Genomic DNA, 16,115 nt, shown 5'->3' on the forward strand with positions numbered 1-16,115 from the left:
GGCGGAGCAGACTCAAGGGGCTGAGTGGCCTACTCCTATTCCTGGTCCTAATTCATATGTTCATATGAGTCTCTCACTTTTGTTGGTCGGGTGTGCTGCAGCAGCATTTCTAAGTTCTGTTTATTTCAAATTAGCCAGAAGTAATCTGGAACCATGAATTAGAACAGTATTGGCCAAAAACTTTTCATGCCTTAATCTTACAAGTACTTCATTTCCAGTAGAGAGAGAGAGGGGTTCACAGACAAAGTAAGTTGCACAGATGATCTGAACACTCTGCATTCTTTATATTCAGAATTTATAAATTCTAATTGCTATTTCTTAGTGGAAAAGTCAGCTATTTGCACACCTGAACTGTTACTTCAGTAACAGATTAGATGTGAGAGGGATGATTAGGAAACCTGTGCTTGCTTGTTTGGACTTGGAATTCCAGCAACCATTCTTAAAATAAGATATGTTTATACACCTGCTTCAGTGTCTTGGGTAATTTTTACCCAAATACTTTTTACTGGTGGCATGCACCCACATGGAAACAGCATGAATAGAATCATAGAATGGTTACAGCACAGAACGCGACCATTTGGTCCATCAGACCCACAGAAGTTGTCTGCAAGAGCTACTTGGCTAGTCCTACTCCCTGGCCCTTTTCCCATGGTCCTGGAAACTTTCACTCTTTAGGTACTTATCTGATTCCCTTTTGAAAGCCATAATTGAATCTGCCTCTACTGCCTTTTTAAGGTAGTGCATTCCAGCTCCTAACCACTCACTGCATTTAAAAAAAAAGTAGGGCTAGCTAAGAAGCTCTTGCAGACAATCTATGGGCCTGATGGACTGAATAATCATGTTCTGAGCTATAATCATTCTATATTCTATTCATGCTGTTTCCATGTGGGTGTAGAAATGGGGGAAGGGATGCACAATGCCCGTGAAAAGCATTTGGGCAAAAATTATCCAAAAAGTGACACGAGAGAAAACTTTTTTTATGCAACAAGTGGTTAGGATTTGGAATGCATTGCCTGAGAGTGTGGTGGAGGCAGATTCAATCGTGGCTTTCAAAAGGGAGTTGGATAATTGCCTGAAGAAAGTTTGCTGGGCAGTGGGACTAGCTGAATTGCTCTTGCAGAGAGATGTACAGACACAACGGACCAAATGGCAGTCTCCTGTGTTGTAACCAGTCTATGATTCCATGATCATAACTTCCTTGTTTTTAAATTCTCTGCTTCTGTTTATAAAACCCAGGTTAATGCATGCCTTTTAAACTACCTTTCCAAACTGCCCTGCCATCTTCAATGATTTGTACACTTATATCCCCTAGGTCTCTCTGTTCCTGCACCCCCTTAGAATTACACCCTTTATTTTATGCTGTCTTTCCTTACATTTTGGTAGGACGTAACATCATCACACACTTGCACGTTCAATTTCATCTGTCGCTTGCCGCCCATTCCACCAGCCTGTCTATCTTTAACTATCCTCACACAGTTCACAATACTTCCAAGTTTTGTGTCGTCTACAAATTTTGAAATTGTGCCCTGTGCACCCAGGTCTAGGTCATTAATATATACCAAGAAAAATAGGTGTCCTAGTACCCACCCCTGGGGAACCCCACTGTATACTTTCCTCCAGTCTGAATAATAACAGTTCGTCACTACACTTGTTTCCTATTACTCAGTCTACTTTGTATTCGTGCTGCCACTGCCTGTTTTTATTCCATGAGCTTCAACTTTGCTGGCAAGTCTATTAGGTGATACTTTTATCAAAAGCCTTTTCGAAGTCCATATAGATCACATCAACAGCATTACCCTCATTACCCCTCTCTGATACTGCATCGCAAAACTCAAATCATGCTAGTTGAACACCATTTACATTCAACAAATCTGCTGGCTCACCTTAATTAATCTACACTTGTCAAAGTGATTTTAATTTTGTCTCTGATCACCGTTTCCCACCACTGAGGTTAAACTAGCTGGCCTGTAGTTGCTGGGTTTATCCTTGTACACTTTTTTGAACAAGACTGTAATATTTGCAATTCTCTAGTCCTCGGGTACTACCCTTGTATCTAAGGATTGGAAGATTATGACCAGTACCACTGCAAATTCCATTCTGACTTCCATCAGTATCCTTGCATATATCTCATCTAATCCTGGTGATTTATCAAACTTTAAGTACAGCCAGCCTTTCTGGTACCTCCTCTTTGTCAATTTTTAACCCATCCAGATTCTCAACTACCCCCTCTTTCACTGGCTTTGGCAGCAACATCTTCCGTGGTAAAATGACAGATGTAAAGTGCTCACTTAGTATCTCGACCATGCCCTCTACATTCACGTGTAGATCTCTCTTTTGGTCCCTAATTGGCCTTAACCATACAACATCAATTCTTGAAAATATTATAATTTTTTTTACACAAGAAGCAATGTATGCACTAGGTGGTGTTTATATATGGAGGTCATCTTATTTACTATTTTGGAGCTAATCATAAAACACTTGCTTTGCTGTCTTGGAAATAGCACTTCTATTCCTTTGTACATTCTTTTCCCCCTCCTCCGCCCACCCCCACTCCCCTTCAGTGCTCTGCGACTTCAAGCCTCTAGTGCTTTCAAACCCGCATTTTACCTCAGCTCTACTAAATCACAGGTTTCCCTCCCTGGTATTGCCAAACCTCAGGATCCCTTCTTGGGGTACGACCAGATCGCAGTTGGGGGTTGGGTTCCTCCCCCCACCCCCCACCCCCATTCCATATCTCTTAATCATAGGGCCAGCCCATCATTACTGCCAACTGTCAGCAACCCTATTGCAGGGCTATTAAATCATAGTGCAATGCTGCTACATTTCAAGGTTCCCCTTTCTGTGCTGCTAAACTCCACAAACACTCCTTCCTGCACCCGCAACACGCACACCAGGACTAAACTCCCCGGTTCCCACACAGTCTGTGAGACCACGTGATGAACCCTCCCAATAATGCTAAATACCAGAAACTTACCTCCAGCATGGTTCATCTTGTGGTTTATCCTATGTTTTACAAAAGGTACCAGGTAAAAATTGAGTAGAGGTGAGCATGTAATAGTCACGGGCACTGATTTACAGCTTTCAAAGATAATTCCGGTAATAGAAATGCAAGTGTGACTCGCTCAGTCACTGAATAAAATCATTACACTTAATTTGTTATGCACTACATGGCTTGATGCACGTTTTATGAAACAGCATGTTTTCAATTGAGTAATCACAGGGAGTCTGTTTGTTCTATTATTTTAAAAAACCATACAGTAGTGTGCATTTCCTGTTAGTTATATCTCACTTCCTGTGCCAGACTTCGCAACGTTTTTTTTAAACTGCTTTCATATTCAGCAAGTCACAACTTGATAGCTAAGAAATGCAACCAAAATATATAAATCAAAGAGTGAACCAAGCAGAAATCAGTAACTTAAGACCAAAATAAACATTAAAAAAAAAGAAACTGAACCAATCGCATTGTTCAGAATATGTTTTGAAATTTTTTGGTTTGTTTCTCGTTAGTTTGGCTATAAACAGGTGAAAGTTATGGCCACTAGTTAAAATAGCGTCAGCAGACTAAGGGAACAAATATCAAGTATTCTGGGCAATTTGGTTCAGTTTTTAACAAGTTTTAAAAAAAAATGAAATTGCAGCAGTTATTTTAATGTAAAATTGCTGAATTCCTGTTAGAATTGCATTTATGTTTGAGCCCTGAGGGAGCCTAGGATTTGAATTTGTGGCTCAGCGTGACTGGTTATAGATCCTGAATCACCAGAAATGGATTAGATACTAATTTACAGTCTGCCTTCCCTTAGTTTCCAGACATTAGGAGCCTCCCTCAATTCTTACAGATCACACTACTGTGAACAAAGCCGAGCTGTCCCTTCACAGTATTGGTACACCCCAGAACAATGGGACCAAAGATTCAATTCCCAAGGCTGCTGCCAACTCCAAAATTGCCCTCACTCCCAACTACTACTGCTAAATACCACCCACCTACATCCATTGTGGGCCACGCCTAACTGACTTATTGCAGTGAGCTTTGGTCTTTTTTAAAAAAGTTCATTAAATATTAAATATAATAAAGGCCAATTATTTACAGTTTTCATCGAAAATCGGACATACTTGCAGAATTGGATCCACGAAGTGGGAGTAAAAGGAATACAGTTCAATGAAATTATCTCCAAGTTCATTTTAATGTAGACAAACAACTTCTTTGCAATTGGCTGAGTCTGACACTTGATTCTAGGTTCTCCCAGCTCCTCCTCTCTGGCACAATTTGTCAATCCCACATTGGTTCTCCCACCAACCAGACTAGATTCCAGCAGCCTCACTGTGCAAGCAAATTCATTTTTTATCCAAGATTTTTGATACTAGCAGTCTGGTTCTCTGCACCCCCCTTCTGGCTGTGTTACACTCCTGAGCCCAGTTCCTCGCTCCTAATCTGCCTCTTACTGACAAAACGTCATCCCTCTGTTAGCTCATTCCCAATGCAGGGCAACTGTCAGAGTGCTTAGTATTGGCATAGAGTTGGCAAATGCAGTGAAATCACACCCAAGTATTTGAATGTCTTTCAGCTGAAGCTGGCGCATCTGTTACCCCACACAAAGAATACAGATAAATCTTCTGCTGCAAGCACCCTCTTTAACTAGAACATAGAACATTACAGCGCAGTACAGGCCCTTCAGCCCTCGATGTTGCGCCGACCTGTGAAACCATCTGACCTACACTATTCCATTTTCATCCATATGTCTATCCAATGACCACTTAAATGCCCTTAAAGTTGGCGAGTCTACTACTGTTGCAGGCAGATTCAAGTCAAAAACCCTTTTCGTTGGACTTCCAAACTACTCAGTAAAGAAACTCTTAACTTGTCTTGAACTCTGCTGCCCACATTTTGTCCCACACTAAGTTTTCTTCATCTGTTACCTGCTCTGTCTTCTGGCTCCCTTTTCTCCTGATATGAAGTTCCAGAAGTCTTGTCCTCATTTGCAAATCTCTCCTGCCTCCCTTCATCCCTCTATAATCTCCTCTGTTATGTGTCCACCTGCACCCTGCAATTTTGTGCTCCTGTGTACCCTCTCCTCCCAGCATTTCTCACTGGCTTACAAGCCTTTCACAGCTGCCTTGGCCCATTCTGCAGAACACTGGTTCTAAACTCTTTCATCATGCCTTCCTAGACTTCTGGAGCTTCACATCAGGAGACTGAGCCAGAAGACAGCAGTTGACAGATGAGGAAAACTTAGTGTGGGACAAAATGTGGGCAGCAGAGCTCAAGACAAGTTAAGAGTTTCTTTACTGAATAGTTTGGAAAACCAGTGAAGAGGGTTTTTGACTTGAATCTTAAGGTGTCAAAAGCGCAGATGCTTCCTTCACAATTTTTGCCTTTAATCAGGTTTGTTCACAAGTACTCCTGCATAATCTTTTTACACAGACTCTAACTCCTAATGTCCTTTACTGACTCAATTTTCATCTCTCTGGTTTTAGCCCTCCCCGGAACCTTTTTCCTTGGCTCCATTCTCAATTCTGAAGTATCTTGAAATGTTTTGTTATAATAAAGATCTATGTAAATACAAGTTATTCAGAGTCCAGGACAAGTTGTCAAAATGCAAAAGTGAAATTAAATTGACGTTTTAAAAATGATTACTGAAAATTAATATTCACTGGGAAGTATGAAAAGGGAGTATAAAAGTTATTTTAAAAGCAGGAACACTCTGTACTGGAACCTCAGTGTCTACAGTCTCTATCGTCACTTGTATGTGAACTCACCCAGTGTTAAATTGACAAACGCTACAGTTCAGTAATTTGGGTGGCGCAGTGGTTAGCACCGCAGCCTCACAGCACCAGTGACCCGGGTTCAATTCTGGGTGCTGCCTGTGTGGAGTTTGCAAGTTCTCCCTGTGTCTGCCTGGGTTTTCGCCGGGTACTCTGGTTTCCTCCCACCACCAAAAGACTTGCAGGTTGATAGGTAAATTGGCCATTATAAATTGCCCCTAGTATAGGTAAGTGGTAGGGGAATAGAGGCACAGGTGGGGATGTGGTAGGAATATGGGATTAGTGTAGGATTAGTATAAATGGGTGGTTGATGGTCGGCACAGACTCGGTGGGCCGAAGGGCCTGTTTCAGTGCTGTATCTCTAAATAAAATAAACTATAAAAAAATAAAATAATGTGTTCTATTTTACATGTTATAATGTTCCTGTCTGTGACTTGCAGTGAGCAATGCCCTTGGAGATTTGCCTATAGTCTTTTCAGCCCTGACCCATGGGTAACTGACCCATGAGTGTTTGATTGAAGCTAGCTATTGCCTTGATGAACAGAGAAGTTCACCTAACATCTGTGGAATCTTCATAAGTGGTGAACTCTTTACAAGCTGCTGTCCAGCAGCACCTAGTCTATGCAGTGATGGTTATTGAATTCTGGATGGGGTATTGTCGGTGTTGCAGATCCTCACTCCGTTCCTGCTAAGGAGATTGAAATCTGATGTCACTCTGGATATTCCTCCAAAACGGGAGATGGTGGTTTATGCACCTCTGAGCAAGAAACAGGAGTCCTTCTACACTGCCATAGTTAACAAGACAATCACAACACTGCTGGGACAGGAGGTAAGGTTGCATTTCAAACTGAGATGAGGCATTTCATTTAGTTGGTCTTTTTCTCTGTTGTATTCTGAGGCCAAGGTTTTGAGTTTGCTGCACTTGTTTAATCTCCCCTCCCAACCCTTAAACAGTCCGTGGAGGAGAAACCACAGCTGACCCCTTCTGGTCGACCGAAACGTCGAAGCAGGAAGCTGGTGAATTATACAGAGAATGATGATGATGATTTGGAGAAGATTATTGCTGTGATGCAGCAGAATGCGCATGAGCAGAGGTTGGTGACTGGGATGTGGGTTGTCCTGATGGGCCAAATCACATTAAACTGAACATTACCCACTTGACAGTTGTGACTTGACTTCATGACTTAATTGTTTGCATTCTCTCTTCTGAATAAAAAGGTCATGGGTTCAATCCCCATTCTAGGACTTCACATAATCTAGTGACGCTGACACTTTGCTACAGTCCTAAAGGAGTGCTGCACTGTCAGACACTATCCTTTTGGATGAGACGTTAAACTCCTTGTGGTTTGGGTAGATGTGGTCTGGCTCTGTTGGCACTATTTGAAAAGGAACCAGAAACACTCCCAGTGTCTTGGTCAGTATTCCTCCTTCAATGACTACCACCAGAAAAATGATTATCTGGTTACCATTTTTTTTTTGATTGTGGGATCTTCCTGTGCACAACTTGGCTGTTGAATTTGACTTCATGATTTATTTAATTGTGAAGTGTTTTATAAATTTCATGAAGTAATGAGGCACAATATAAATACAAATTCTATTTTTCGCTATCATTTCTGTGATCTTCAGTTATTTTGGCATTTGATCAAAGGTCTAGAGTTTAGAATGGGCAGGGCAGCTTCCCACACGTGAGTGGCTACAGACACTGCCGAGTGTGGTGCGAAGCTCTATAAATCACACAGTAGGATATTTGACCTGTCTTAGTTAATCTTGACCATGGCAGAGATTGTATTGAGGGTGGGGATTTAGCAAAGGCCCTGGCTCCTGGTCACTCTCGTGACCTCTGCTGGCAAATGCATGTGCGGCTCTTTGAAAAAAAAACAGGAGCAAACTTGAGTGATGTGCCCATGGCCAGGTTACCCTACTGATGCTCAGTGTAGGCAGCAACAACTTGGATGGGAATTTGGAGAGCTTCCAACTCCCACTTAAACATGGCTCAGTGCCTTCAGGAGCGGCAGGTAAAGAAACTGGACTACTGGCTGGTAGAAAGTCTCTTTCTCCCTACCCAGCTATGCCCCCCACCCCCAACTGCCTTGCTCTGTCCCCTCCAATTCAGATGGAGCAGTGTGTTTTCATGCATTGACATTGATATTTTGACATTTCCTAATGACCTTCAGTGTTTTAAAAATTTTGGATGTTTCTTCAGCTGTTTAAACATAAGCTAGTTGAAATACTTGCATTGTGTTAACAGGAGTCTATTCTGTATGTGGTGGGGGGAAGGGTAGAATTCTCTACACCCATAACTTAACCGTGATTGTTAGCAGTTTCATCAACTGGTTCACTCACTGGATGGTGACCAGGAGGGGAGAACACCTGCTGGCTCTCCTCCCTTCTCCTGCCCAGCTAGGATCAGCTATTTCATTAATGAGATGGATGCTGGTAACACTCAGGTCTGGCAGCATCTGTAGAGAGAGAAACATTTAATGTCAACTATTTGCGGAATCTTCTCTGAACCACTAGATAATTTTTGCATCATGTTACGTGCAGGTGTGTAACATACTCTGTGTGGTGTGCAACAGCATGTGTTACATAACTTTAAAAAAAAATTGTATGCCAGTGGCACATTGCTTTGCAGTCACCTTAGAGATACCATTACCTCCCTTCCACTCAGAACTTTTGAAACTGAACTACAAGGATTGCTGTATTGGTTTTGAGCATTAAGCAGCCATTTTTCTCTAATGGCTTTCATGGCCTTGGCTTCAGAGCCAATGAAGTTCATTAGGTGTAGTCCCTGTTACAATGAAGGGAAATGCAGCAGCTAATTTGCACACAGCAAGCTCCCACAAACTGCTGAAATAAATGACCAGAAGAGTTGTTTTTGGTGTTGGATAAATATCGATCAACAGGGAACTCTCCTGCTCTTGAAATTGTGCATGAGATCTGTTACTTTCCCCAACCCCCGAGACTTGACATTTCATTTGAAGGATGGCACCTGCAACTGTGTAGTATTCCCTCAGTACTGCATCAGGGTGGTAGCCTGGATTGGTGTGCTGAAGTCTATGGTGTGGGGCTTGAAGTAGTGACTGCTACCATTGAACCAGGGCTGACATAGCAAAAAGTTCTCCTAGTTGGTTGTTGTGAAAGTAATTTGCAGTCTCTCATTTTTTTTCAGCATGCCTGTGTTGGATGTGTATATCCCACAAGATAAGGAAATCCACCTGAAGTTACAGAATGTGTTGATGTTGCTCAGGAAGTGTTGTAACCACCCTTACTTAATTGAGTACCCACTGGACCCTAAGACCCAGGAATTTAAGGTAAAAAACCATGTGATTCCCTTCACATCCTCAGTTGACTCATGTCATTTTGTATCCACTTTAAACCCAAACTCCCCTCTGCTGAAGGGGATGATCTGTGCTAACATATATGGTTCAGGCTATTTGACTGTTGCGGGATAGCGGCCAAGTTTCCCCATCGCCATGTGCAATTACCAACAAGAGCAAGATCCCACATTGCTTTTCCCTCCCTAGCTCGAGGGCCCTCGGGTCAAGTGTACCCATATTAATGTCCAACCTGAGATCAACTAATTCAGCTCTGCTTGGGAATTAAACCTAGGGTCTCTGTAGTTGAGTTTTATTTCCGTTGTGGAAAATCAGCAGGTGCCCAACAAGCCCTTGTAATTTCAGTGAATCAGTTTTCATTTCCAACATCACTGAAATGGAAGAAAATAGGCAAGGGAGCATTATTTTTAAATTCATAAATTCACAGTTCATAAATAACATGTTTTATGGGGCTCATTTTCAGACTTTTAACCCCCTCATTCATCTTTCTTAAAATTAAGTAAAATTGAAGAATAAAAGTGATGAACCTATGTTTATTGTGGTGGTTCCTGCAACTGCAGTAGTGGGATAATAAAAATTGTTGGAGATTCTGCCCAAAAGACAGTTGTGAGCTTGCTTTGGTGTCTGACCTGAGTCAGCCCTTGATTGATGAAATTCATCTTCAGGGGACTATTGATGTTGTGACTTGGTACACTGCTATCCTTGCTAACATACCCTGCTAGGAAAGGAAGACCAACAGATCCTGTAGTATAAAGAGTTTCATGCATGCAGAAAGAAATTCAAATTCATTTTTTCTATGCAGATATATGTATACATCACACCCAGGATCAGCACAGTGCATGATATGCAGCCTCGCCTCACAGGTGTGATGTGCTGTGTCTCTGTTATCAGTTTTGGTAAGAACAGAAAATATGGGGACTTTTTCCCATCTAATTTGGAAGGAAATTGTTTTTTCCAATGGCCACTCAAATCCTGAATTTTAGGGAAATTGGTTAAGAATTGATTTTAATGATTTAAGTATTCGTTTACTTCTATCATTGCATTTGTGATCTCCCTGTTGAAAAAATATTCAGCTGTAAAATGGAACTTTTTTTCTCTCTCCCATTCCCTTGCCCTTTTACCCAGACCCTTACTTAGTAAAGTATTTACCTATTACCCCCACCCCCGCAGCCCCCCTCTGCCACCTCCCATTGTTTTTTCTAAGGCAATCCTGTCCTAGAAACATTAAAAAATAGGAGCGGGACTAGGCCATTTGGCCCTTTTGAGCTTGCTCTGCCATTCATTATGATCATGGCTGATCATCCAACTCAGTAACCTGTTCCTGCTTTCGCCCCATACCCTTTGATCCCTTTAGACCCAAAAGCTATATCTAACTCCTTGAAAACATACAATGTTTTGGCCTCAACTGCTTTTTGTGGTAGTGAATGCCACAGGCTCACCACTCTCTGGGTGAAGAAATTTCTCCTCATCTCAGTAGTGAAAGGTTTACCCTGTATCCTTAGACTATGACCCCTGGTTCTGGACTCCCCCACCATCAGGAACATCCTTCCTGCATCTACCCTGTCAAGTCCTGTTAAAAATTTTATAGGTTTCTATGAGATCCTCCAGCAAACATAATCCTAACCGACTCAATCACTCCTCATGCGTCAGTCCCGCTATCCCAGGAATCAGTCTGGTAAACCGTCGCCGCACTCGCTCTATAGCAAGAATATCTTTCCTCAGATAAGGAGACCAAATCTGCACACGATATTCCAGATGTGGCCTCACCAAGGCCCTGTCTAATTGCAGCAAGACCTCCCTGCTCCTGTACTCGAATCCTCTTGCTATGAAGGCCAACAAAGCATTTGCCTGTTTTGCCGCCTGTTGGACCTGCATGCTTACCTTCAGCGACTGGTGTACGAGAACACCCAGGTCTTGCTGCATATTCCCCTCTCTGTTATCTTCTAACCTCTCCCGTTCGTCTTTTGCAATGATCTTAAATTTTATGTCATCTGGTTATTGACTCACTGGCTGGATATAGTTTCCCCTTTTATCTGTACCCTTCAAAATCTTAAACATCTCTGAAATCTTCTCTTGACCTCTCTATTGGTTAAAGATAGCCCCCTTTCTCTAGTCTGTACTCTTTCTTTCTGGGTATTATCTGACTCAACGTTCGCCATGGCTTTAAAATCCTTTCTACAGTAAGAGCTCTGAAACTGGACATGCTATTTTAATTGTGGCCTATCCAATGATCTGTATATGTAAAAGCATTACTTCTGCTTTTGTATTTCATAAACCTGTTAATGATCCAATTATTTTTAATTTCATAAACTTCTCTTTCCACTTTTTAAAATATTGTATTTGATTCCCTAAATCTCTAAAGTTGTGGGTTTCAACTCCTGCATACTTTAGGTACTTGGCATTGATGTACATTTTCAAACTGTTTTCTGCAGATAGATGAAGAGTTGGTGAAAAGCTCCGGAAAGTTTCTCATTTTGGACCGAATGCTGCCAGAACTCAGCAGAAGAGGGCACAAGGTGACCTATTTATGTCTCTCTTATGCATAGGATCAGGTTTTTCTGTTCAGCTCAAATTGCTCATTCTTTGAACAATTCTGATTCACTCAAATAAAGACAAATAGGAAAAGCCAGCAACCAAATTGCTTTTTTGAGACCAGTAGTGACTACACTTTTTTAAAATTTGTTCATGGGATGTGGCCATCACTATTGCCCATCCCTAATTACCCTTGAGAAGGTGGTGATGAGCTGCCGCCTTGAGCTGCTGCAGTCCATGTGAGATAGGGGTACACCCGCAGTTCTGTTAGGAAGGGAGTTCCAGGATTTTGACCCAGCAACAGTGAAGGAAAGATGATATAGTTCCAAGTCAGGAAGGTGTGTGGTTTGGAGGGGAATTTGCAGGTGGTGATCCCATGCATCTGCTGCCCTCCTCTTTCTAGGTGATGGAGGTCATGGGTTTGGAAGGTTCTAAGGAGCCTTGGTACATTGCTGCAATGCATCTTGTAGATGGTACACACTGCTGCCACTGTGCATCAGTGGTGGAGGGAGTGAATGGCACCCCGCCCACAAACAATCAAACGAGCTGCTTTGTTCTGGATGGTGTTGAACTTCTTGAGTGTTGTTGAAGCTGCACCCATCCAGGCAAGTGGTGGGTATTCCGTCACACTCCTGACTTGTGCCTTGTAGATGGTGGACAGACTTTAGGAAGACTGGAGGTGAGTTACTCACCACAGAATTCCTAGACTCTCACCACCTCTTGTAGCCATGGTATTTATATGGCTACTCCAGTTCAGATTCTGGTCAATGGTAACCCCCCAGGATGTTGATAGTGGGGGATTCAACGGTCAAAATGCCATTGAATGTTAAGGGGAGATGGTTAGATTCTCTCTTGTTTGAGATAGTCATTGTCTGACACTTGTGTGGCGTGAATGTTACTTGCCACTTATCAGCCAGAACCTGGATATTGTCCAGGGCTTGCTGCATTTCTACATGGACTGCTTCAGTATCTGAGGAGTCCCAAATGGTGTTGAACATCCCCACTTCTGACCTTATGATTGAAGGAAGGTGATTGAAACAGTTGAAGATGGTTGGGCCTAGGACACTACCCTGAGGAATCCCTGCAGTGATGTCCTGGAGCTGAGATGATTGACCTCCAACAATCACAACTATCTTCCTTTGTGCTAGGTACGACTCCAACCAGTGGAGAGTTTTCCCCTGATTCCCATTGACTCCAGTTTTGCTAGGGCTCCTTGATGCCATACTCCGTCAAACGCTGCCTTGATGTCAAGGGCAGTCACTCTCACCTCACCTCTTGAGTTCAGCTCTTTTGTCCATGTTTGTACTAAGACTGTAATGAGGTCAGGAGCTGAGTGGCCCTGGCGGGACCCAAACTGAGTGTAACTGAGCAGGTTATTGCTAAGCAAGTACCGCTTGATAGCACTGTCAATGACACTTTCCGTCGCTTTACTGATGACTGATGGGTTGCAAATTGGTCGGGTTGGGTTTGTCCTGCTTTTTGTGTACAGGACACATCTGGGCAACTTTCTACATTGCTGAGTAAATGCCAGTGTTGTAGCTGTACTGGAACAGCTTGGCTAGAGGTGTGGCAAGTTCTGGAGCACAGGACTTCAGTACTATTCCCAGAATGTTGTCAGGGCCCATAGCCTTTGTAGTATCCAGTGCCTTGATATCACCTGGAGTGAATCGAATTGGCTGAAGACTGGCATCTGTGATGCTGGGGACTTGAGGCCGACATGGATCATCCACTCGACACTTCTGACTAAAGATTGTTGCAAGTGCTTCAGCCTTTTGCTCTGAAGTGCTGGGCTCCCCCATCATTAAGGATGGGGATATTTGTGGAACCAGTTAGTTGTTTAATTGTCCACCACCATTCACGACTGCAGAGCTTAGATCTGATCCGTTGGTTATGGGATCGCTTCTCTCTCTCTATCATATACAGCTTACGCTGTTTGGCATGCAAGTAGTCCTGTGTTGTAGCTTCATGTTGGCACCTCATTTTTAGCTATGGTGCTACTGCTGATGTGCCCTCCTGCACTAATTGTTGAACCAGGGTTGATCCCCCAGCTTGATGGTAATGGTATAGTGGGATATGCTGGGCCATGAGGTTACAGATTGTGGTTGAATACAGTGCTGCTGCTGATGGCCCACAGCGCCACATGGATGCCCAGTTTTGCGTTGCTAGATCTGTTCGAAATCTATCCCATTTAGCATGGTGGTACTGCCACACAACATTTAACCAAAACTTACCAACCTCAAAGGTGCAAGTTTATTCCCAGGCACTGGTGGGATGTGGCTGGATGTTAATTGGAATGTGACCTGGTGTAAATCAGTCCAGTGACTCTTGCCTGAAGAAGCCTACTTTTGCCAAGGGCTTGGATTTAAATTGTATTGTTTTCCTGGAATAAGCTTCTTTCACTTGGTCCTTGGGTTACATACAAGCTCCGTGAATAGAGACATATCCTGGTAAAGCCTTAGCTTGTTTATTTAAAAATTTTCTTTAGGCATCATTAAATGTTCTTTTGCATTTTGTGCCACACACTAGTTCCAGGACATCCCTATTGGGTAAATACATATGACTGTGTTAACACACAGCTTCTACCCACAATTTGTTCCATTCTGAATGGATTTAGAACCAAGGGCCCTCTCCAATTCATCCATTATGTTGGCTGGGGAGATCAGGCTGAGGTAGGGGACTGGTCATGGCTGGCAAAATCATCTCAATTTCAAATTCAGCCAGAGCTGGGCTTTGCTGGCAGACATAACTCCATGTCTCAAGTTATGAACTGCGCCCATCAGGAGTGGTGTCTTCTGGGAGATATGTAAAAACATATCTCGACTTGCATTAATGGTGAAAGGAGCAGTTAGAAGTAGTGTGGAGAAACCGTAAACTTGGAATTGTATAGAACTTGTGATCGCACCTACCATGTGCAGTTTTGGTCTCCATGTTTAAGGACGGGTATACTTGCATTGGAGGCGGTACAGCGAAGGTTCACTAGATTGGTTCCTGGGATAAGAGGTTGTCCTATAATGAGAGGCTGAGTAAATTTTGCCTATGCTCTCTGAAGTTTAGAAGAATGAGAGGTGATCTCATTGAAAAATACAAGATCCTGAAGGGGCTTGACAGGGTAGACACAGGTTGTTTTCCTGGCCGGGGAATCTAGAACACAGGGACGCAGTCTCCGGATAAGGGACTGAAATGAGGAGAAAATTCTTGAGTGAGGTTTGTGAATCTTTGGAATCGTCTATCCCAGAGGGTTATGGATGCTTCTTTGTTGAGTATATTCAAGGCTGCGATAGACAGATTTTTGGTCTCTGTGAATCAAGGGATATGGGGATGAGGTGGGAAAGTGGATTTGAAACCCAAGATCAGCCATGATGGTATTGAATGGTGGAATGGGGGCTGTATGGTCTGCTCCTATTTCTTATCTTATGTAATTGAAGAGAGCTGCAGGAGTAAATTTAGAAATTTAAGAAGTTAGGGCCTGATGGGATCTACCCCAGAATACGGAGGGAGGCAAGGGAGGAAATTGCTGGGGCCTTGACAGAAATCTTTGTATCCTCATTGGCTACAGGTGAGGTCCCAGAGGACTGGAGAATAGCCAATGTTGTTCCTTTGTTTAAGAAGGGTGGCAAGGATAATCTAAGAAATTACAGGCTGGTGAGCCTTATGTCAGTGGTAGGGAAATTATTGGAGAGACTCTTTGGGACAGGATTTACTCCCATTTGGAAACACATGGACTTATTAGCGAGAGGCAGCATGGTTTTGTGAAGAGGCGGTCGTGTCTCACTAACTTGATCGAGTTTTTTGAGGAAATGACGAAGATGATTGATGAAGGAAGGGCAGTGGATGTTGTCTACATGGACTTCAGTAAAGCCTTTGACAAGGTCCCTCATGGCAGACTGGTACAAAAGGTGAAGTCACACTGGATCAGAGGTGAGCTGGCAAGATGGATACAGAACTGGCTCTGTCATAGAAGACAGAGGGTAGCAGTGGAAGGGTGCTTTTCTGAATGGAGGGATGTGACTAGTGGTGTTCCGCAGGGATCAGTGCTGGGACCTTTGCTGTTTGTAGTATGTATAAATGATTTGGAGTAAAATGTAGCTGGTCTGATTAGTAAGTTTGTGGACGACACAAAGGTTGGTGGAGTTGCGGAGAGTGATGAAGATTGTCAGAGGATACAGCAGGATATAGATCGGTTGGAGACTTGGGCGGAGAAATGGCAGATGGAGTTTAATCCGGACAAATGTGAGGTAATGCATTTTGGAAGATCTAATACAGGTGGGAGGTATACAGTAAATGGCAGAACCCTTAGGAGTATTGACAGGCAGAGAGATCTGGGCGTACAGGTCCACAGATCACTGAAAGTGGCAATGCAGGTGGATAAGGTAGTCAAGAAGGCATACGGCATGATTGTTTTCACTGGAACGACGGAGTTGGAGGGGCGACATGATAGAGGTTTACAAAGTTATGAGTGGCATGGACAGAGTGATAGTCAAACTTTTT

General features: G+C 43.0%; 1 protein-coding gene across 1 annotated transcript in view; it reads left to right on the forward strand.

The window, feature by feature from the left end:
- The window catches only part of hells (helicase, lymphoid specific), a 70,313-nt gene that overhangs the window by 40,326 nt on the left and 13,872 nt on the right, over nt 1-16,115 (forward strand). The window contains exons 14-17 of the mRNA XM_068052407.1: nt 6,431-6,589; nt 6,715-6,854; nt 8,930-9,071; nt 11,528-11,611. Coding sequence (XP_067908508.1) covers nt 6,431-6,589; nt 6,715-6,854; nt 8,930-9,071; nt 11,528-11,611 — 525 coding nt within the window. The remainder of the gene's footprint in view (nt 1-6,430; nt 6,590-6,714; nt 6,855-8,929; nt 9,072-11,527; nt 11,612-16,115) is intronic.

This window comes from Heterodontus francisci, chromosome 20 (assembly GCF_036365525.1).
Source record: "Heterodontus francisci isolate sHetFra1 chromosome 20, sHetFra1.hap1, whole genome shotgun sequence".
In the NCBI taxonomy this organism is placed as follows: Eukaryota; Metazoa; Chordata; class Chondrichthyes; order Heterodontiformes; family Heterodontidae; genus Heterodontus; species Heterodontus francisci.